General features: G+C 48.1%; 1 protein-coding gene across 1 annotated transcript in view; it reads right to left on the reverse strand.

Moving 5' to 3' along the window:
* SPRED2 (sprouty related EVH1 domain containing 2) overlaps window positions 1-21,346 on the reverse strand; it is a gene marked incomplete at both ends in the record, with an annotated part of 121,296 nt that extends 99,950 nt beyond the window's left edge. The window contains 2 exons of the mRNA XM_080711378.1: window positions 19,467-19,551; window positions 21,270-21,346. Of these exons, the coding sequence (XP_080567504.1) occupies window positions 19,467-19,551; window positions 21,270-21,346 (162 nt within the window). The remainder of the gene's footprint in view (window positions 1-19,466; window positions 19,552-21,269) is intronic.
* Between the last annotated feature and the right edge of the window lie 2,869 nt (window positions 21,347-24,215).

Genomic DNA, 24,215 nt, shown 5'->3' on the forward strand with positions numbered 1-24,215 from the left:
TAGCCAACAGCCTGGCCTCCAGATCTAGAACACCAGAGTTCAAACCCAGCCTCCGTCAAGAGCTGCGTGGTCCTGAATGAATCACTTCATCCCTCTACACCTCGGCAAACAGGCTGCACCACGGTACCCACGTCACAAGGCGAGCCGCCGGAGCCATCTACGACACGGGCACACGTGGGTGCTGGTTCTTTTTTTTTGCATAGTTTCCCCCTATACTTTCTAAACTAGGTCATTAACTTTATCATCAGAAAACCTATCGCCTCACTCACGTCACCACTGGGCCCCATCAGCATTGTCACTATTATTAGCCTGGCCCTTCCTGCCAAGTGGCACCGCCTGCGCCTGCTCAATATACGTACACGCGTGCATATATTCTGGAGTGACTGACTGGATGGAAGGGTGGATGGATGGATGGGTGGATGAATGGGTGGGTGGGTGGGTGGATGGACGGGTGGGTGAATGGGTGGGTGGGTAGGTGGGTGGATGGGTGGGTAGGTGGATGGATGGATGGATGGATGGATGGATGTGTGGGTGGGTGTGTGGGTGGATGGATGGGTAGATGGATGGATGGATGGGTAGGTGGATGGGTGGGTGAGTGGGTGGATGGATGGATGGATGGATGGATGGGTGGGTGGGTGGATGGGTAGGTGTATGGGTGGATGGATGGGTGGGTGGATGGGTGGATGAATGGATGGGTGGGTGGGTGGGTGGGTGGATGGATGGGTAGATGGATGGATGGGTAGATGGGTGGGTGGATGGATGGATGGGTGAATGGGTGGGTGGGTGGGAGGCAGGCTTTCAACCACCTTTATCTGCCTGCACATAGACACAGTGCTGGTGTGGGCAACTCAGTGTCAGGAATGTGGCACTTTTCCCCAACTGCCCCTCTACCTGGTTAGTCCCTTTCCCAAAGTCCAGAGCCAAAAGGTGCAATCTTATGTAGTATGTTTATTGACTAACCATGTTTTTGTCTTTGCATTAATAGTTATTAGAAAGAGATCGGCATCCTTGCCAGATATAAGACCAATAAGGGTGCCTTATTGGCGTCTCCTGGTCTATGGTCGCCTTTCAAACATGCTTGAGAATACCTTAGTCTCATAATAGGGAAGATATAAACTATAACCATGTGTTGCCTAACCAAGGGGACAGGTACTAAAAATGTGCTGTTAGGTGTTATCTTATGTGGCTATCACAGAGTGTATTTGCACAAACCTCAATGGTAGTGCCTACTGCATACCTAGAGAATATCCTCCCCCACCCCACAGCCCTGGGATTGAAACCAGGGGCGCCCTCCCTATCTCTGAGCCAAACCTCAGTCCTCCTTATTTTTTATTTTGAAACAGGGTCTTGCTAAGTTCTCAAGAGTTCTTGAGCCTGTGATCCTCCTTTCTCAGTCCCCTAAGCACTGGGATTCCAGGTGTGCCACTATCGGCAGTTTGTGGTATCTTTTATACTACTGGCAGTGTAATAGGTTTGTTTACACTAGCACCAACCCAAACACGTGATTTGGCAACTGCAACATACATTTACTAAGAAAAAAAGAGACTGATTGGGCAAGAGAAATTTTTCAGTTCCATTATAAACTTTTTTCTTTCCCAGTGGTGTGGTACTGGAAATTGAACCCAGGGACATTCTACTTCTGAGCTATATCCTGGCCCTTTTAAATTTTTGTTTTGAAACAGAGTCTTGCTAAATTGTGGAGGCCATTCTTGAACCTGCGATCCTCCCGTTTCAAGTACTGGGATTACAGGTGTGTACCCCCACGCTGGGCTTCCATTATAATCTTATGGAACTACTGTCACACACGTGGGCCTGTCACTGACAGAAACATCCCTCGCTCTCAGGCACAGGCCTGTATTCTTTCTGGAGAACTCAATCAATTCATTCGTTCATTCATTCATTCACTCATTCCTTCGTTGCGACTGTCAGCCGCTGGGCTACACCTGATTAGGGAGCAGAAAGCCATGAGCGAGTCAGAGAGAGACGTGTATTCCATCCCAGCCCGGCACACACCTGCTGGGGGCAAGCCAACTTCCAAACCTGTGTCCCTCATCTCAAAAATGGTAATGGAACTACACAAGTTAAAAACACTGCGAGAACCATTACAAATAGGTAAAGTCGCTGGGTGCAGTGACATGCGCTTGTGATCTCAGAGGTTCTGAAGGCTGAGGGAGGGGAGGATCGCAAGTCTGAGGCCAGCCTGAGGGACTTCGCAAGATCCTGTCTCAAAAAAACTTTTCTTTCTTAATTTTTGTTGGTACGGGGTCGATTGAACCCGAGGGCATTCTGCCTCTGAGCTACATTCCCCCCAGCCCTGTTTTATTTTTTATTTGGAAACAGGGCCTCACCAAGTTGCTGAGGGCCTAAGTAGCTGAGGCTGGCTTCAAATCTGTGATTCTCCTGTCTCAGCCTCTCAAGTACTGGGATTACAAGTATGTGCCACTACACTTGGCTAAAAAAAAAACCTTTTTTTTGGAAAGGGTTAGGTATATAGTTCGGTGGTAGAACAACCCTGGTTTCAATCTTAAGTACCACAAATAAATAAGTAAATGAATACATAAAATTTTAAAAAGGTGAGCAGTACTAATGAAGACAGAAAAAATAAAAAACCAGCAAATGGCAGTTGCTACTAGAAAAATCGGCTTTCCCTGTGCCCGTCTATGGATAAGCTGTCTCCCCTCATATGTAAATTTTTTTAAAGTCCAGCAACCATTTAAATTCTCATTGCCTTGCAGGTAGCGAACCTGCTAGAAACAGACCGACCACAGTTCCAGACTAAGCAATTACGCATCATTAGGTTGAGAAAAGACAATGGCACAGACGAACCTCTGCTTTAAAAATGCCCGGGCGCCTGGCTCAAGCTGCTGCTTTTAGAGTCCTGGCGTAGACGGCGACTGGCGCCCGGTGTCCGCAACTGTCTGACTGAAACCCAAGGGCCGCTGTGAATGGGCAGGAACAGGGCTTAATGGACCTTCTATTTCAAAGCTGCCTCAATAAACAAACTGAGAACTGCCTCTGGGCCAATCCGACAGAGCAGACAGAGCAACGCATACCTTCTTATCAGGAGAGGTTTCTTAGATACAGACCAACCTTTATCTAACTCACTCCAACTTAAAAAGAACTCGGCTCCCTCCCCTCCTCCCCCGGCTCTGTCCTCTGTGGGCACCCAGCTCTACAAGTCCCCACAGTTCTGTCTGCAGGGTTTTGTTGTTGTTTTGTTTTTGCGGTAGTATTGGGGATTGAAGCCAGGCTCATTCTACTTCTGCGCTCCACCCCAGTCTTTTTTTTATTTGGAAACAGGATCTGGCTAGATTGCCGAGAGTCTCACTACGTTGCTGAGGCTGTCCTCGAGCCCGCGACCCTCCTGTCTCAGCCTCCCCAGTACTTGGGATTACAGGTGTGCACCGCCATGCTCCGAATCTGCCTGGTTTTGATATTTAAATTGCGAGCAGCCATGAGGTGACTTGCCTATAATTTCTATTTTCTGAGATGTCAAGCTCAGTTCTGATCACAGTGAGACCAGCAGGAGATAGAATAGGAAGGATAAGACAGATTCAAGTACTAGTCAGCAGGTCTTTTCCTTTTAATATGAAGAAAACAATTTTAAAAATCACACTAACAGAACGGCCTTGGGTTCAATCCCCAGGGTCAAAAAGTAGACAATTCAGCCCCGCGTGGCGGCATTCACCTGTAATCCCAGTACTTGGGAGGCAGCACAACAGGACTGCAGGTTCGAAGCCAGCCCCAGCAAATGAGCGAGACCAGTAACTTACCAAGACCCTGTTTCAAATTTTAAAATAAAATAGGGACGGGGGGGGGGGGGGTAGCTCAAAGGTCGAGTAACTCTGGGTCCAACGCCCAGCACTAAAAAAGCACTCTATTTCTGCACATGCTACTATCTTTTTCTCAAGGAAATTTATGTCAATTATGGTGCTTTTTTGCCAAGTATGGTGGCGTACACTTGTAAGGCCTCTGGGTTCAACCCTAGTACAAAAAAAATTATAGTGATTTTTAAACTCATTTTTTGAAGGAGGAACATGGAAGGCTACCTCAGCTTGAGGCTGACTCTAGAGACGAGGAAAGGGGACAAGAGATACCCAGTGTCTAGAATTTGCCACATCTAGTATTTCCTCCATCACCCAGCCACCCAGGGGACCCATCCACCTGACTTTCTGTTATGGTTTCAATGTGTCCCCCACATCTCATGTACTGGAACTTAATCCCCACAGTTATAGGTTAATGGTATTTCGAGGTGGGGCCTCTGTGATGTTATTAGGACTAGATGTTATTAAGACGAGGACGAGGGCTCGTGATTGCATTAGTGGCCTGGTAATAGGAGGAGACCTCAGCTTACAGGCTCTGTCTAACCACGTCATGCCTGGCGCTGCCTTCAACTAGTTTGCATTGTCTATGCGGCCCATGCTGGTCTGCAAAGTCGGGCCGGTGTGAAGGACCTCGTAAAGTGCAGCCACCCAATCTTGAACTTCCCGGCCTTCAGAACTGTTAAAGCCAAGCAAACCTCCATTCTCCATAAACTTCTCAGTTCGCAGTCATCAGCTACACAGTACCTCGCTTGACTTCTTCCATCCAGCCTCAGATCTAAGAGCTCGGGGTCCTCAGTGAGTCTCTGTCTGTGGCCCCAGCTCTCCGGCCACACCTTCCTTACAATCTAGATGGAACCTTCCATGGATTTCACTCTTCCCTGAGTCCAGCCCCAACACCTGACCTGAGCGGACCGGCCAGACCTGGCTCTCCGAGTCTGTGAGGGTTGAAAAGGAAGGAAAGGAACTTCCCTTCCTCAAGTACCACTCAGGGCTCTCCCAACACTGGCCCCTACCCAGTGTAAGGCCGAAACATCTTGGCCCCTTCAGCGGCGCCCCAGCCCTCACACCCACCCCCTACCTGCTCCATTCTCCTGGGATTCCTACAGTGGCTCCGCTTGACCTCTCTGCCCCTGACCTCACATTCATCTCCCACATCCACAGTCAATTCCAATTCTAGCAACCTCCCTAAGCTCCTGCTCAGTCTCCTTGCAGGTAAAGGGGGTGTCGACAGCATGGGGCTGGGGTCCTCACACCCCACGAAAGACTTCGGTGGCTCCCTGCAGCTCACGGAGTAATCAGCTCAGCACTGCATCGGGGCCCCTTTCCCCATCTGTCCCAAACCACTTTCTTCTAACTTTACCTCTTCAAACTTTGACTTTTCCCTTTCAAATATCTTCTGCTCTAGCAAAGCCTAAGCTATCCCAGGGGCGAGAGAGAGAGAGTGAGAGAGAGAGAGAGAGAGAGAGAGAGAGAGAGAGAGAGAGAGAGAGAGAGAGAGAGAGAGAGATTTGTAATCAGACTGTCTTGGGTTCAAATCTCCATGCTTATTACTTATGGAAATATTCTTGGGCAAATTATTTTATTTTTTGTGGTACTGAAGATTGAGCCCAGGGGCATTCTACCTCCAAGCTATACCCCCAGCCCCATTTTATTTTATTTTTTAAATTTTACAACAGGTTCTTGCTAGGTTGAGGAGTCTCACTACTTGCTGAGGCTGTCCTCCTGCCTGGATCCTTTTGTCTCAGCCTCCCAAGTACAGGCATCACAAGCCTGAGCCACCAAGCCGGGCTTTGGGTGAGTTATTTAAATGTTCCAGGCCGTAGTTTTCTTAACAGGACAAAAGCTGCCAGCAGGATTAAATGACCCGGGCGAGGCCTCAGACTAGAGCCTGGCACACAGAGAACTCAATGAATGCTGACTGCTTTCTTCCTATTCTCCACCCATTCCCTGGCTTTCTACCTCCAGTGCCAGAGGTTACATCCTCTGCCTAGAACATCCCTTCCGGCACACCTTACTCTGTCCAGTCCTTCAGTTCACCTTCTCCAGGAAGGCCTACCTGAACCTACTCGTCCAACTAGTCCCCCTCCCACCCCCACCCCCACCCCCACACACTCTGAACACCTAGAGCACATCCTGCTGTCCTGGGCACTTCAGAGTAGAAGCTGCCCTGTGCTTGCACTCGGTCCTACACTTGATCAACACCATCTGCCTCCCCCTCCCACCATTGGTAAATATTTGCTGACTAGCTGGGTGTGGTGGCGCACGCCTGTAATTACAGTTTTCAGGAGGCTGAGACAGGAGGATCATAGGTTCGTGGCCAGCCTCAGCTACTTAGTGAGGCCCTCTGCAACAAAGAGAGACCGTGTTTCAAACTAAAGATTTATTAAAAAAAAAAAAAATAAGAGCTTGGGGTGGAGAATAGGAAGAAAGCAATCAGCATTGATTGAGTTCTCTGTGTGTCTGAGGCCTCACCCGGGTCATTTAATCCTCCTAGCAGCTTTTGTCCTGCTAAGAAAACTAAGGCCTGTAACATTTATTTATTTATTTATTTATTTATTTATTTATTTATTTATTTATTTGGTGGTACTGGGGGTGAAACCAGGGGCTTTTCTACCTCTGAGTTATAGTCCCAGACCTATTTTATATCTTATTTGGAAACAGGGTCTCACTAAGTTGCTGAGAGCCTCCCTAAGTAGCCGAGGCTGGCTTTGAACCTGTGCGATCCTCCTGTCTCAGCCTCCCAAGCGCGGGGATGGCCTGGAGCATTTAAATAACTCACCCAAAGCCCGGCTTGGTGGCTCAGGCTTGTGATGCCTGTACTTGGGAGGCTGAGACAAAAGGATCCAGGCAGGAGGACAGCCTCAGCAAGTAGTGAGACTCCTCAACCTAGCAAGAACCTGTTGCAAAATTAAAAAAATAAAATAAAATAGGGCTGGGGGTATAGCTTGGAGGTAGAATGCCCCTGGGCTCAATCTTCAGTACCACAAAAAATAAAATAATTTGCCCAAGAATATTCCCCTAAGTAATAAGCATGGAGATTTGAACCCAAGACAGTCTGATTACAAATCTCTCTCCCCCCACCTCTCTCTCTCTCTCTCTCTCTCTCTATATATATATATATATATATATTTTTTTTTTTTTTTTTGGCCCCTAGGATAGCTTAGGCTTTGCTAGAGCAGAAGATATTTGAAAGGGGAACATTAGCCAGGTGGTAGAATGGCCCTGGGTTTAGTCCCCAGTACCACAAAAATAAACTAAAATAAAAAACTGCTGACTAAGGCCAGGCGTGATGGTACACACTTGTAATCCCAGTATTTGGGGGGCTGAGACAGGAGGATCGTGGTTTGAGGACAGACTCAGCTACACTTAGTAAGTGAAGCCCTTTGCAACTCAGTGAGACCCTGTTTCAAAAAAAAGAATAAAAAATAGGGCTGGAGGTGTAGCTCAGAGGTAGAATGCCCTGGGTTCCATCCCAATACCGCAAAAAAAAAAAAAAAAAAAAAAAAAAAAAGAACAGGAGAAAAGTCAAGAGAAAATTCCAAGCTTGAAGACTGAGGAACCAGTACCTCAGTGTAACTGAGCCGTGGGACAGAGATGGATAGAGATGGATTTGTGCAGGGACACACTCGAGAGGTAAAGAATTCTCTTTTCCAAAGGAACGCTGAAGCCAAACTGCACTAAGCTGAGTGAAGCCAGCCTCCTTGTCACCTCCAAGTGAAGCCTGGCTGCCTTTCCAGAGCCAAGGTGGCCGCCATTTTAAGCAAGTCAGTCACACACCGCCTCTGGTGCTGAGGGCCCTCGGCGCGCCAGTCCTGGAGGGATGGGCTCTTACACACCGAGCTTTTGAAAAATCAGGCCTCTGGTGCCAAAGGCTGTTCTAGCTCCTAGCCAGGCCTGTCTGCTCGGCAGTTCCCTGCTCAGAAGCCTGTGCTGAGCGAGTACAGCTGCATTAATAATCACTTACACCCCACAACCCACTAAAGATAGCTTGAGGTCTGCCTTGTGCCAGATTCTCTTAAATAAGAACACAAGAAGCGTTCAGGCAAGAAAATTCAGTCATGGTGATCAGAAAAGGGAAAAGATGCGACTCGTGTTGAATGAAATACTAAAACAGAGACACAATGATGGGGAAACAGAGATACACCACCTCATGGCATCAGGCTTACATGACAGGAGACACCTGCCCCGACATCTACTCATAAGGAGCCCCAAAATGGCCCGAACCTGTCAGAAACCAGCCAAGAGGCATGGAGTAGTGCATGCCTGTAATTTCAGTTCTTGGGAGGCTGAGACAGGAGCGTCACAGGTTTGAGGCCAGACTCAGCAACACAGGGAGGCTCTCAACCTCAATGAGGCCCTGTTTCAAAACACAAACCTAAAAAGGCTGGGGTACAGCTCGGAGGTAGAATGCCCCTGAATGTTCCATGACATTCAATCCCTAGTTCCACAAGGCAAAGAAAGCTATCAGCCAAGACAGCACCGCATCGCAAACAGCCCTGATTGCCACCATTAGAACAGACTGGCAGCAGAGTGGGTTGCGGCTTAGGACGTATCTTTCTTTTCCTTTTTGCCTAAACCCGATTAATCTCTCACGCAACGCGGTTCCTTCCTCTTCAGGGAAGCTCTGCTCAACTGCTCCACCCAAGGTGGCCTCCTCTCTGCCAAGTTTCTGCTTTTTTTTTTTCTTTTCTTTCTTTCTTTCTTTCTTTTTTTTTTTTTTTTTTTTTTTGTGGTCCTTGGGGTGGAACCCAGGGGCATTCTACCTCCAAGCCACACCCCCAGGCCTATTTTTTATTTTTTATTTTGAAACAGGGGCTCACTGAGCTGCAAAGGGCCTCACTAATAGCTGAGGCTGGCCACAAACTACAGTCTTCCTGTCTCAGCCTCCTAAATGCTGGGGTTACAAGCGTGCGCCACCACGCCCGGCGCATGGACCGTCTTTCTGCTGCCTTTACCCACAGAACAAGGTAACACAATCATACTGGATTCTCAGCCCCAGGCCTGGCTTTGATTTTCTTTCTTAGCTTTCCCCCCCCCCCCTTTGTGGGCATGGGGATTGAATCTTGGGGTGTTCTATCTCTGAGCTATCCCTCCCCAGCCCTTTTTTTATTTTATTTTGAAACAGGGTCTTAGCCGGGCGCGGTGGGTACACAGTTGTAATCCCAGTATTTGGGAGGCTGACACAGGAGAATCTCATGTTCCAGACCAGCCTTAGGAACTGAGCAAGACTGTTTCAAAGTAAAAAAAAATCAAAAGGGACGTGGATGTAGCTTGGAGGTAGAACACCCCTGGGTTCAGTCTCCAGTACTAAAGAGGAAAAAGAAACAAGGTCTTGCTAAATTGCCTAGGCTGAGCCAGGTGTGGTGGCACATGCTTTAAAACCCAGTACTTGGGAGGCGGAGACATCGCAGGCTGAGGCCCCCTGTGACTTAGTGAGACCCTGTTTCAAAATAAAGGATAAAAAATAGGGCTGGGGATGTAGCTTGGAGGTAGAATGCCCCTGGGTTCCATCCCCAGTACTGCAAAAAATAACAATAAAAAAATTGCTGAGGCTGCCTCAAACCTGCAATCCTCCCGCCTCCAGCCTCCCAAGTGCTCGGATCACAGGCATGCACCACCACACGGCTAGACCCAGACCTTCGAATTAGTCTAACTTCCTGAAGACAGGAAATCCTTCTTTGCTAGACCTCTTTAGACACATCATCTGCTCTAAAGCAACTGACAGCTCCGTTCCTTTTCCCTGGAACCCTCTGCGGTCCAGCTCTCTCCTTTGACCCCGGCCTCTCCCCCTCCCCCATCCTCCTCCCAGCTCCTTCTTACAGTTCCATAACATTTTAATTAAATCAAGATTTGGTGACACACTGTTATGATTATATAAATATTTAGAGCTGACCGTGGAATAGTCTACGGTTCTAGTTTCTTGTAAGTTCATTTTAATTCTATATTAAAAACTGCCTCCTTGGGACTGGGAGTTTAGCTCAGTGGTAGGGGTGCTTACCTAACGTGCACAAAAACCTGGGTAGGATTCCCTGCACTGCAAAAACACAAAACCAAACAAACAAACAAAAGCAACAACTCCTCTTGCTTACTTTGTATGTATGAGTTGCTATTTAACCCACAAACTGGGCAAAAGCTGGAACACATTCCCTGGGCAGGACCAAAGGCAATTTTGCTAACAATGTCCCTTTGGGAATGCTGGTTCCCACCCGTCTACACTGGCAGCTCCGAGGGCCCGGGCGGGGCGGCGGCGGGCTGGGCGCCCTTCTCCCTTCCCTTGTGGGACCTCGTTCCCTGGGTTCTGTGGTGTTCTCTCGCTCTCTCTCTTCTCCTTAGATCTGATAAAACGTCTTCTCTTCTGTTGGTTTTGATTCAGTTCTGCATTTGCCACAGGCTTTTAGAATTCTAGAGCAAAAACTCCTGTCTAGCCGGGGACTTGGGAGGCTGAGACAGGAGGATCGCACAGGTTCGAAGCCAGCCTCGGCTACTTAGTGAGGCTCTCAGCAACTTAGTGAGACCCTGTTTCCAAATAAAGTAGAAAATAGGCCTGGGAGTGTATCCCGGAGGTAGGAAGCCCCTGGGTTCTACCCCTAGTACCACCAAAAAAATAAAAAATAAAAATAAAAAACCTCCCATGTGTCCCCGTCCCCCAGCCCTGTGTCACCCCCCAGGCAGGGGATCCAGCTTTCTGGGCTAAGCACATTCAGGCCTCCGCATTCCATCTTGCAAAGTTTGGCTGAGAGATCTCTGGGATGCATCTGGGCTTATACCCCCCCTCCCCTATACTGTCATTTTATTAGTGTTTTGGGGGGAAGCAGAGATGTAGATATTTGTTCAGTTTACTATGTTTAACCAGAAGTTAAGGACTCTTTTTTTTTTTTTTTTTTTTTTTGGTGGTACTGGGGGTGGAACCCAAGGGCTTTCTACCTCCGGACTATACTCCCAGACTTATTTTCTATTTTATTTGGAAAGAGGGTCTCACTAAGTTGCTGCGAGCCTCACTAAGTAGCTGAGGCTGGCTTCGAACCTATGCGATCCTCCTGTCTCAGCCTCCCAAGTGCTGGGATTACAAGCGTGTGCCAGGCTGAACCCAGAGGCATTCTACCTCCAAGCTGCAGAGGGCCTCACTAAGTTGCTGAGGGGACCACGAGCCTGAGATCCTCCTGTCTCAGCCTCCCAAGCATGGAGATTACAAGTGTGGGCCACCGCACCCAGGACTTGATGTTTACAAACAGAATTACAAGGTCAGTTGCTGTGTTTTGGACCTTTTTTCTTTTGTCTTGTTAGCATCAAGTACAGAAACTTGTAAGTAATGACAACTCAAGAAATACTTGCCAGCTAGGCCCAGTGGTATCCCTGTAAAACCAGCACTTGGGAGGCTGAGACAGGAGGATAGCAGGTTCAAAGCCAGCCTTGGGAATTTAGCGAGGCTCTCAGCAACTTGGCAAGACTATTTTCGGATAAACAAAATAAGATAGGACGGGGATTGGCCACTATTTTAGTTAACTACATGCTAATAGGTATTCCACTCATAGATTATAAATTGTAAAGCAATCAGAATTGTAAAACATACACATACCTGCGGATTCTTCTTAGCTAATTCTAAAGGTGCAGGTTTCATAAGAACTTGGGCACGTCCAAAAGGCCAAGAGTACTGGCTGGTTTGCCAGTACCAGAATCTTACTTTCTGACACCCTCTGACACAGTACAATGAAACAGTCTTCATAAATACTGCATTATTACATTACTTTTTGTCAAAACAGAATAAGTAGTACTATAGGTAGAACTTTATTGTTACTTGTGTTCCAGATAAAGTCACTTCTTTATTCAACAAATACTTAAGATTCTACTATATCTGGGTACTTTCTGGGAACTGGAATGCAGGAGTAAAAAACAAATGAAGCCTAGTGGGGAGGCGCACGCTCGCAACCCCACCTACTCAGGAGGCTGAGGCAGAAGGACCCCAAGTTGGAGGCCAGCCTGGGTGAGACGTGGCCAGGCAGTGCAGGAAAGGGGACGCAACGAGTCCATGAGGTCTGGGCTGTGGCCCACCCAGGTGGCACCACTGTCAAGCCAGGGAAGGAGCTGGGTATAGCGGCACACACCTGTACTCGGGCGGCGTATCCCGTACTTAGGAGACCGAGACAGAAGGATTGCAGGTTGGAAGCCAGCCTCAGCAACTTGGCAAGATTCTTAGAGCCTTGGCAAGGCCCTGTTTCAAAAAATAAAAAGGGAGCCGGGCGTGGTGGCACACACTTGTAATCCCAGTTCTTGGGAGGTCGAGACAGGATGATCACAGGTTCTTGGCCAGCCTCGGCTACTTAGTGAGGCCCTCCACAACCTAGACCCTGTTTCAAAATAAAGAATAAAAAAAAAAAAAAAAAAAAGGACTGGGGGTGTGGCTTGGAGGTAGAATACCCCTGGGTTCAAGCCTTAGTTCTGCAATAAATAAATGAATGAAGAATGAATAAACAAACAAATAAATAAGGGCTGGGTGTGTAGCTCACAGGTCGGATGCCCCTGGGTTCAATCTCCAGTACCCCCCCCAAAAAAGGGAAGGCTGAGTGAGTGGACTGTTCTAGGGATGGGAAGTTCTCTTTTGGACATATAAGTTTAGATGCCTGTTAGACATCCATAGGGCGCTACTGACATAAATCTAGAGTTCTGGGGAAACCAACCTGACAGTCACCTACATACAGATGGTTCAGGAAGTCACCGGTCCAGGTGCCACCCAGGCAGGCCTTTAGAAAAAGATTCTTAATTTTGCTAAGACTACACAAGACTTGCTTTAATATATATTAATCATCTAGGTATGATAGTGCACTCCTATAATCCCATTTCTTGAAAGGCCGAGACAGGAGGATCACAGGTTCTCAACCAGCCCCAGCAACTTAGCAAAGCCTTCCCTTACTTGATGAGATACTGTTTCAGACAAAAAAATAAAATAAAATCGGGATGGGGGTGCAGCTCAGAGGTAGAATGTCCTTGGGTTCAATCCCACATGCCACACACACACACACACACACACACACACACACACAAACATACTATATGTGTATGTATGTTTGTATATCTACATATGTATATTTATGTATGTACATATGTATATATGTATTTAATATCATATCATATATATACTTTTATATATACTTATTAACCAAAAGGATTAGACAACGATGAATATGTCTGGGGTGTTTTATACTCCTGTGGAGCAATGTTTTGGCGTAATCTACTTTTAGCCAACACTGGGCCTAATGATATTTAATTTATATCCCAAAGCCAAAAGTCAAATGCAAAGCAGAAGACTTCTCTCCAGGTCTACAGTAAACCCTGGAATGTTCCAGTTCCATGACAGGCTACGCAGACACCGTGGTAGTACAATATTAAGTGTGTGGAAACCAGGCAGCCCTCCTTAGGAAACGACTATTTCCAGAAAGGATTAGGTATAGAAAAGTCAACATTTAGAATAAGATGTGCAAGACTACCCTAGGATACAAAGAAAAACCTTGAACTACTAAAGACAAATTAAAGTCTGGCTGCCTGAAAGTGGTCCCAGGGGCAGCAGCAAGAGCAGCTCTGGAGAACTGGTTAGAAAGGCAGAATGGAGCCGGGCGTGGCGGTGGGGCAGGACAACAATCTCAGTACCTGGAGGGCTGAGATAGGAGGATCTTGGTTCGAGTTTGAGGCCAGCCCCAGAAACTTAGTGAGGTTCTCAGCAACTTTAGCAAAGCCTGTTTCCAAATAAAAATAAAACAGGGCTGGAGGTGTAGCCCGGAGGTAAAATGCATGTGGGTCCAATTCCAAATAACATATAATAAGATATACTCACAAAGTTAATTCATATGTATTCAATATATTAGTGAAATGCATGACAACTGGGTATAAAGACAAGTTTATCCTACTTGTCTATAATCAAACCGAGTTTCTTTATTGGAGGGTTAGAAAGTCTCAGTAACGACAGTCTCTTGGAGTTTTGTTGAGGAGCGCATGTAAATTAGGGGAGACATGCATTCATACTTTTTTGGGGGGTACTGGGGGGTAGAACCCAGGGGCATTCTACCTCTGAGCTATATTCCCAGCCCTCCCCCCCTTTTTTGCAGTACTGGGAATGGAACCCAGGGGCATTGTACCTCCGAGCTACATCCCCAGTCCTATTCTTTTTTTTGTCCTTTTCATTTTGAAATAGGGTCTCACTGAGTCATGAAGGGCCTTGCTAAGTAGCTGAGGCTGTCCACAAACCGTGGCCCTCCAGTCTCAGCCTCCCAAATGCTGGGATTATAAACGCCACCACGTCCAGCTCCTATTTTTTTTGTTCTTTATTTTGAAACAGGGTCTCACTGAGTTGCAAAGGGCTTCACTAAGTAGCCAAGGCTGTCCGCGAACTGTGATTCTCCTGTCTCAACCTCCCCAAAGCTGGGATTACAAGTGTGCGCCACCACGCCCAGCTTGCATTTGGACTTCTGAGTCTCTCTTATGCCAGGCACTGAACACGGCAATGAGTAAAACAGGCAGCCACTCTGCTCTCCAGGAACTAAGCCCTACTGTGCCCAGAGACTTGGGTTCTCTGGGAGTTGGAGCACAAAAACCCTGAAGTGCAGGACATAAGATCAGGGAGAACCCTAACAGACAACTGGCACAAGCTGTAGATCTATAAAAACCACATGCCCGTTTCGTACAGATGCGGGCACAGCGCAGACATCCCGAGCCCCTCCCCAGCACAGACAGATGGCCCTTTCTTTCCCTTCTGCCAAGCAAACCTCTCCCTCCAGCCAGCCCTGGTGGGAGTTCCCACTGGGACTAACCCAGCTCTAGGCACCCGCTCCCTAACAGACATTTTAACTTCCCTTCTGTGTCATGGCTACAGTTGGTATGTATTTCTTCTGTTGCACACATGTTATAAACATGATAATATAAATGTGATTAGGAACAATAATTATGACCATAACGGCAGCTTGCTAACTAACATTCACCAGGACCAGGGCTTGCTTATGTGCCAGGCATTATGTAACTAACTGTATATACATCAGCCTGTGTGTGTGTGTGTGTGTGTGTGTGTGTGTGTGTGTGTGTGTGGTGTGTTAATAGGGATCGAGGCCTGGGGGGGGCTGTACCTCTGAACTATACCCCAGCCTTTTTAAAATTTTTTAATTTATTTTTATTTTTATTTATTTATTTATTTATTTATTTATTGGTGGTACTGGGGTTCCTGGAAGCCCTTCTATCTCCGGGCTACACTCCCAGACCTATTTTATATTTTTATTTGGAAACAGGGTCTCTTAAGCCAACGCGGCTGGTTTCGAACCTGCACGATCCTCCTGTCTCCACCTCCCCAGCGCGGGGATTACAAGCGTGCGCTACCACATCTGGCTTATTTTTTGTTTTGAAACAGAGTCTCTCTAGGTTGCTAAGAGTCTTGCTAGGTTGCTGAGGTTGTCCTCGAACCTGCGACCCGATCTCAGCCTCTCACGTACTGAGTCGGATTACAGGTGTGCGCCACCTATTTTTCAGAAGAGAACGCTATAGCTTGGAGTACCCATAACTGCCCTGGGTCACATGACTAACAAATGGTCTTCTTAGAGCACTTTCCAGTTTGCTGCGGACAACTAGGGAGTTGACATAAAATGCTGATAGAGGAAGACAATTTCAAGGGGCGACTGGAATGGCCTTCGCCATTCAAACCGCGGTTAATAAGGGCCAGCGGCCACAAATTATCTTGTTTTCCCTCTCAAGTCTTATTTCATTCTGACCCCAAATATCCCTAGCTAAAATGCTCCATGCCTATCCTTTCTTCTCATCACACACTTGCTTAGTAAGCGTGAATAAGTGTCCAGAGGCGCAGGCTGAAAACTCCCCCCCAGGTCCAGCGTGCACACCTGAACTTAATGGGGCGTCAACACCCCCGGAAGATTAATCAGCACGGTGGGGCTCCTGAGAACACAAAGGCTATTTTGTGGGAGTGATGTAGCACTGCAATCTTCTTTTCTGTGATTACACCTCATTTTATAACAATGTTCAGACATTTGGTTTGAGCAAGTATAGTAATTACATTTCTCACTTTGAACTAATTTAAGCAGCTACATCTGAGCTCCTCCACAAGTCCTCAGGCTCATCCGCCCTCCGCCTCCCACCCAGAACACTCCTGTTGGAGAGGACGGGCCCTGCTCCACAGCGGTTCCCCCTCTCCTTCAGGCCCTCTTGGTAATTGAAATGAATTCTCTAAGCTGACCTTCCTGCAGTGGGCAACTCCCCTTCCCAGCATCCATCTGATGAACCCAGAAGAAAACAACCGGGCCAACCCGAGCATCCTCCGACCTAACCGCGGGGCCTGGGGTTTGTCCTCCCAGCCTCAATGTCTGTCTGTCTGTCCGTCTGTCTGTCAATCTGTCTGTCTGTCAATCTGTCTGTCTCTGTGTAGTACTGTGCATTGAACCCAGAAGCATTTTCACTAAGTTGCAAAGGGCCTCACTAAGTTGCAAAGGGCCTCAACAAAGTTGCTGAGGCTGGCTGTGAACCTTCCATCCTCCTGTCTCAGCCTCCCAAGTACTGGGATTACAAGTGTGCGCCACCACGCCCAGCCTGCAGCCAGCTTTTAAGAAGTGACAAAAAACAAAGCAGTGACAAAGCCTACCTGGGCGTGGGGGGCAGCCGGCCATCACACCCTTGTGCACCACGTCTGAGTGGGCCTGACGTTTTACCTCTGGGGAGAAGTAGGGAGCAGGCAGCAACATACATTCCACTTTCTGCTTGGCAGATCAGCCCACCCTGCTGCCCAGAGGTCAGAAACAGTTAACGTCCCGTTTTCCTACCCCCTCACTGAGAGCTAACCTGTTCCACCCGAATGGCCCAAGAAGGAGCTGCCACTTCCTTAGAGATAAGATCCCCTCACCAGAGCTCCCTGCCCTGCGGCTTCTGCTCCCCAGTCCTGGACACTACTTGGGGCAATGGAAAGTTTAGTCTCTTTCTCCAATGGGGCATTCAGCTAAAAGTCCCAACACACAGTCTCCAACCTCAGAGCTAATGTGAACTAACAACAGAAACACAGCCAAGTCACAGTAACCTCTACACGGGCACTTGAGCTACATGCATGCGTGCACCCTAGTGCGAGAACGGGGTGATTAACACTTATGTCTGAACTCGGAGACAACACATGCAGTGAAAACCCATCCAATGACAATCTTCAGGACTATTTAAATTGTCCTCAGCCCTAAATGCATTAGCAAACAGGCACTCTGCTGCTGTGCCCACAGAGACCAGAGCCACAGGTAGGACAGGACAGGTGTGCAGGATGCAACTTCTCCATCTGCAATAGGGAAGGAAGAGAAGGATGCCAATTTAAAGCCTGCCTTCCTTCCTTCCTTCCTTCCTTCCTTCCTTCCTTCCTTCCTTCCTTCCTTTTTGCCGAACTGAGGATGGAACCCAGAGTCATTCTACCTCTGAGCTACATCCCCAACCCTATTTTTTTATTCTTTATTTTGAAACAGGGTCTCACTGAGTTGCAAAGGCCCTCACTAAGTAGTAGCTGACGCTGGCCGGGAACCACGATCCTCCTGTCTCAGCCTCCCAAACGCTGGGATTACCCGGCTAAGCGCTAGGGATTTAACCTAGGGGCATTCTACTTCTGAGCTACACCCTCAGCCCTATTTTATTTTTTATTTTTGAAATAGGGCCTAAGTTGTAGAGGACCTCACTAAAATTGCTGAGGCTGGCGGTAAACATGAGATCCTCCTGTCTCAGCTCCCCTAGTACCAGGACAGGCGTGCACTACCACACCCAGCTGGCATTCTATATCTGAGCTATACCCCCAGAGCCCTTTCTATTTACCGTGTGTGTGTGTGTGTGTGTGTGTGTGTGTGTGTGTGTGTGTGTGTTACTGGGGATTGAACCCAGGGACATTCTACCTCCAAGCTACACTAGTCCTACTTTATTTTTATATTTGAAAGAATCTCACTAGGTTGCTGAAATTCTCACTGAGTTGCAGAGGCTGATCTTGAACCTGCGATCCTCCTGTCTCAGCTTCCCAAGCACTGGGATTACAAGCATGCGCCAACACGCCTGGCTTTAAAGCCACTTTCCGCTGAGGCTCGGTGCCTGTGGTGCCACATGCTTGTTCATATGCTTTGCAAATCTAGATTTTGGTGTAAGCTTTGCTTAAATCAGAAGATCCCTGGACTTAACTCTCTCTGGCCGGATCATGTTGTCCTTTCTACCTATGGAGACACTCTGCTCACACTGCGTGAACAGCCAGGAAGGCAGGGCACAGGTAACCGCCCCAGAACCCCATTTCAAGGACAGTGCTTCCTGGGCTCTAGGGAGAGTCTCCATTAACATGAGAGAGGGCTATATTTTACCTCCCAGGACAAAAGACAGCAAAATATCTAGCCCTGGACAAGAAAGCCAGAAAGCTAAAGTGAAAAAAAAAATATCCTGAGAGTGATTCTGACCTGGCTGGGTGTGGATGGCAACTCTCCAAATGCAGTCCCCGCCCCTCCGGCCCTGTCCCTTTCCTCCTCTGGTCCTGTTTCTTTGTCCGGGCGACCTCTGGCATCCTGCGCAGTCCATGAGAACCTCAGGAATTCAATGAAGCAAACGGGTAAGTGGTTCTCCACACCTATTCACCCGGCTTCCAGGGTCCTTCTCTGTCTGTTTTCAGCTCCAGAAGTGGCTCCTCTTGAGCCCCTCTCCTCTCTGGCTGGGTCCACCTTTCAAGATGCTTATCAAAGGAACAAGATCCTGCCCTGTCTACACCTTGGCCTCTCTCAACAAAGCACTGGCTGATACTATTTCCCAGGGGCCAATGACATCCACCTGGCCCTTACTGGGCACCTTGAATGTGCCAGACTGCAGCAGGTGCCTTGATGCGCTGCATCTAATTTAATCCTCACAAGCCCCAAGGTGTTAGTCCCGTTGGACAGACAAGAGTCTGGAGAGAGAATGTGCAACGCAAGAGGCTGGATCTGCAGTCAGCCCCCTGCCTCAGAGGCTACAGATATAATAACACCATAGCTTATATTCCCACAGAAATTCTCTGTCCCCTCACCCTTGTCTGAATTCAGAGCAGATTACTCCAACCAGAACCAGGGCCCTTCCAATGTTTGTATCCAGTATCTCAGTCCCCTTAGCCAGGCGTGCTGGTGCAAGGCTGTAATCCCAATGCTTGGGAGGCTGAGACAGGAGGACCATAGGATCAAAGCCAGCCTCAGCAACTTAGGCTCTCAGCAACCTAGCAAGACCCTGTTTCCAGTTAAAGAATAAAATAGGGCTGGAGTTGTAGCTCGGAGGTAGAATGCCCCTGGGTTTCATCTCCAGTACCAAAAAAAAAAAAAAAAAAGTTCAGTTCAAAGAGGCAAGACAGAGCCCAGGTGAAAATGGACAGAGCCTGCTGCACCCTTTTCTTCTGGGGAGGGGGTCTGCAGCCTGCAGAGCTGGGAGCTGAATGGGGGGGCCCGGCCCACGCAGGAGGACCTCAGGCTGTTTGTTTCTGGTGTCTCCACTGTGGAAAACCCACCGGCGCCTGAGCTGCTAACCCTGTGGGGCTGGCTCTCATTCAGTCTTCAGCTTTTATGTGCGAATCATCAGCTCCCTTTCTCATAATTGTCTGCCTTGCATGGACCAGGCGCTGTGCTGAGCACTCACACGTCACTCTACCGAATCCGTCAGCACGCTCTGAAGCAGCACCGGGGCCGACGGGGTCTCCTCCTTCCCCCCTGAGGTCCTGACGATGTCCCTGCTGCTAGCAGGAAGGGCAGCAATTCGGTCAGTTGCAAAAGGCCCAGCAAGGCATCATTAAATAGTTACTTAAATTACATGCTTTTAAACTGCACTCCCACACGATGACGTGACGAATGGCAGCTTTACCTGCACGCTGTAACGGGCCACCCGTGCGTGAGCTGGGAACTAGCCGGCTTGAAGGGACTTGTAAAAACTAAGCTACAAACGGGACAAAAGTGACAGATGGAATGTTGGCCCGAACAGCTCACTTCCTCGCCGTAATTGGCTCCTATCTTAGCGTTAATTGACTTGGAGTTCAGTGCCTTTGGTACAAATCTAGGAATGCTGACCTTTGGAGCACCCGGTGACTTGTTGGGTAAATATGTCTTTATGGACTTCATAAAATGCAGATTGTGTAAACACATGCTCAGGAACTATTAAAAGCACTGGGTGGCTGGAGTAAGGCACAAAGGTGGCCTGTAAGACTCCTGAGAACTCGGGAGTTAGAAATGTAAGAAAATGAACATCAAGGATGGAATTATTATTTAGCAAGTGGATCCCAAACTCTGGCTTGTAGGCACAGGAGCCACCCGGGGAATCATTTCAAAAACACAGATTCCCTGGGCCCCACACTCAGAGGAGCCGATCCTGGAGGTCTGGGTGGGCCGCTGGCATCTGTTTCTAACAAATCTCCCTGAGCACTGACTCTATGAGCAGGTGGTCCAGGAGCAGCTTCAAGAAATGATATTGGTGCTATAAGCATCTTGTTCATTTTCACCCCAACCAAAGAATACCACCCAGGGAATACAAAAGACGGTCCTTCACCTACGAGTGGACAGATCCTTGCAGAAGGAGGTACTTCCTTCCCCATCCCTGCCCAGGACACCAAGAACCAGCAAATGGCCACCTGGGCACCAGGAGGGCTTTCTTTGTGCCCACCTACCCTGGTAGTATCTGAATTGAAACCAAAGGCGTTCTACCTCCAAGCTGTACCCATGGCCCATTTTTTATGTTTTATTTAGAAACAGGATCCTGCTATATTGCTGACCTGTGATCCTCCTGTCTCAGCGTCCTAAATACTGGGATTACCAGTGTGTACCACCACGCCCAGTCTGCTCACCCCCACTTTAAAGGTCAAGGTGTTTGCTTTTCAAAGACCCCCAGAGGCTGATGGTGACCAACATATGCATGCATTTTTCATGCCAACGGTCTGGCGCCTGGACCCTGCGCATGGCCCCAAAGCTACCCTAGACTGCAGAGAGGGAAATAAAATACCCACCATGACTACAAGGCCACAGCTCTGGACGCACATCTCAGTTCTGGGCTCCCACGTTATGTGGAGATGTAACTGCACCTGTCCATGACCGGACACAGGCTGGCAAAACTCTGTGCTTCCATGGAAGGACTTTTTTCTTTTCTTTTTTTGCGGTACTGGAGAGTGGACCCAGGGGCATTCTGCCTCAGAGCTACACCCTCAGCCCTATTTTCCTTTTTATTTATTAATTTTTTTTGGCGGTCCTGGGGATGGAACTCAGGTGCATTCTACCTCTGAGCCACACCCCCAGCTCCCTATTTTTTATTCTTATTTTGAAACAGGGTCTCACTGAGTTGCAAAGGGCCTCACTAAGTAGCTGAGGCTGTCCTCAAACGGCGATCCTCCTGTCTCAGCCTCCCGAATCCTGGGATTACAAGTGTGCGCCACCACGCCCGGCTCCACAGAAGGATTTGCTGACAACAGACCTGCGTAGCCAGGTCACCGTGAATGTGGGAGCTGGGTCCTTATCCAAAACATGTCCATGCAGATACTGAAGGGCCATCCCGGGTGTGAATTTGTAAACACTTCCTGACCCCTCACAAGCACCCCGGCCCCAGAATTCATCGGGTGGGTCAGCACATTTGTTTGTTCCACTGGACACAGACTGCCAAGTGTTAAATGTGGTGACCTAAGGTATTCCTCAGACCAGAAAGTGCCAGGTCTATAAACAGTTTATGAATGAATATAAGTTTTCAACAGTCAAGAATAAGTACTTAGCTGGGTGTGGTGGCGCACGCTTGTAATCCCAGCATCCGGGAGGCTGACCGGAGGATCGCGGTTTGCGGACAGCCTCAGCTACTTAGTGAGGCCCTCGGCAACTCAGTGAGACCCAGTTTCAAAATAAAGAATAAAAAATAGGGCAGGGGGTGTAGTTCGGAGGTCGAATGCCCTTAGGTTCCAGCCCCAGCCCCGCAAAAAAAAAAAAAAAAAAAAAAAAATGAGTACTTACTGGTAAGACTGTGTCATTTTATTGAAAAACTCACACACGCTATAAATTGTTAATATACCCGCTCTAGTTGCATGCCACCCCAGAAACACTAATGATCCAACTTACACCAACATGCCACTAGTAAAATAACTAGAGAAACATCAAGATCTTGCCGCACTGCTAAGGCTAGCCTCAAACCTGTGATCCTCCTGTCTCAGCCTCCCGAGCACTGGGACCACAGGTGTGCACCACTACGCCCATGTGGACGTGAGCATTCTTCCTGCCCCTGCAAACCACGGGGGCTCTGTGGAAGGAAAGTGCTTGCCGATGGTGTTGCCAGTTGTTATCCTGGACAGGTCTCTCTTCAGCCCTGGTCTGCCTTAGAACCCCCACCCACATCCCTAGCTCTGCTCTGCTGCACACTCCACTGCAAGCCTGTCACGAGGTCCAGCCCCTGTCAAAGAGATCAGGATAGAAACACACACGCCTGGTGAGCCACAGGGATCTCACCCCCTCACCCCAGTGCTTGAAATTGAACCCAGGGGACTCTACCTCTGAGCTACGCCCCCCACATTTAAAAAAAAATTATTATTTTTTTTTGTGGTACTGAGGATGGAACCCAGGGGCCTTCTACCTCCAGGCTACACTCCCAGATCTATTTTATATTTTATTTGGAAACAGGGTCTCTTAAACCAGATGAGGCTGGCTTCGAACCTGAGCGATCCTCCTGTCTCCACCTCCCAAATGCGAGGATTACAAGCGTGCGCCACCACGCCTGGCTCCCAACATTCATTCATTCATTCATTCATTCATTTATTTTTATTTATTTATTTTGTGCTACTGAAATTCCTGGAAGTTCTTCTACCTCCGGGTTACACTCCCAGACCTATTTTATATATTTTTTAAATTTGGAAACAGGGTCTCTTAAACCAGATGAGGCTGGCTTCGAACCTGCGTGATCCTCCTGTCTCCACCTCCCAAGCTCGGGGATTACAGGCGTGCGCCACCGCGCCCGGCTCCCAACATTTATTTTAAAACAGGATCTTGGTAAGTTGCTGAGGGGCTGCCTAAAGGTGCCACGGCTGTCCTGGAAACTGCAATCCTCCTGTCTCAGGCTCTCAAAGTACTGTGATAACAGGCACGAGTCACCAGGGCAAGGCCCGTAGAAACTTTAGGGAGATGAGCAACTTTCACACTAATGGCAAATTTTGTGACTGTGCGTGCGTGGTACTGGGGGTGAAACCCAGGGGCATTCTACCTCCGGGCTGCACCCCAGCCCTATTTTTAATTTTTTTATTTTTTTGTGGTGGTGCTGGGGATGGAACGCAGGGCTTTCTACCTTTGGGCTACACTCCCAGACCTATTTTGTATTTTATTTGGAAACAGGGTCTCACTAAGTTGCTGAGAGCCTAAGTAGCTGAGGCTGGCTTCGAACCTGCGCGATCCTCCTGTCTCAGCCTCCCAAGTACTGGGACCGGCCTTATTCTTTATTTTGAAACAAGGTCTCTCTGAGTTGCAAAGGACTTCACTTAGTAGCCGAGGCTGTACATGAACTGGGATCCTCCGGTCTCCGCCTCCCAAATGCTGGGATTACAACTGGGCGTTAGCACGCCCAGCGCTACTGGCAAAATTTATTCATCTGCCTGAAACTTTTGTGAAAAAAAGTTGCAGGGCAGGGGCAGAAGAGGGTAGCACAGGGGCCCAGGCAGGGCTGGATGGGGAGCTGGATATCTGTAAACTGGGTATAAATGAGAGACTCTGAGGAACACAGGCTACAACTACTGCGCTCAAGATGCCTTTCTGCGGTAAAGAAGAATTTCTGAGTGTCTATCAAGTCTCTGGTCAACTTGTCCTTTTCCCTTTTCTTTTCTTTTTTTTTTTTTGCGGTACTGGGGATGAAACCCAGGCTCTGCCTCCAAACACACCCCCAGCCCTATTTTTTATTCTTTATTTTGAAACAGCGTCTCATTGAGTTGCAAAGGGCCTCACTAAGGAGCTGAGGCTGGGGGCAAACTGCGATCCTCCTGTCTCAGCCTCCCAAGTACTAGGATTACAAGCGTGAACCACCATGCCCAGCTCAACTTGTCCTTTTAAAAGAAAATTTTTTAAAATTCATTTCTTTTTTGTGGTACTGGGGGATTACACCCAAAGCATTATTATATTTGCAAGCTACACCCCGGCTTTTTAAATATATTTTTTGCTTTTGAAAGAGGGCCTCCAGAGATTACCGAGAGTCTTGCTAAATTGCTACGGCTGGTTTTGAACCTGCGATCTTCCTGTCTCAGCCTCCCAAGTACTGAGATTACAGGCATGCACCACCATACTCAGCTTAAAATTAAAATGGTGGTAATATATACGTCACAAAATTTCCCATTTTAACTCTTTAGTGGTATTTCAATTGATCACAGGACCTTGGGCATGCTAGGCAAATCTGTACCACTAA

Source organism: Muscardinus avellanarius (genome assembly GCF_963383645.1).
Source record: "Muscardinus avellanarius genome assembly, chromosome: 15".
Lineage (NCBI taxonomy): Eukaryota > Metazoa > Chordata > Mammalia > Rodentia > Gliridae > Muscardinus > Muscardinus avellanarius.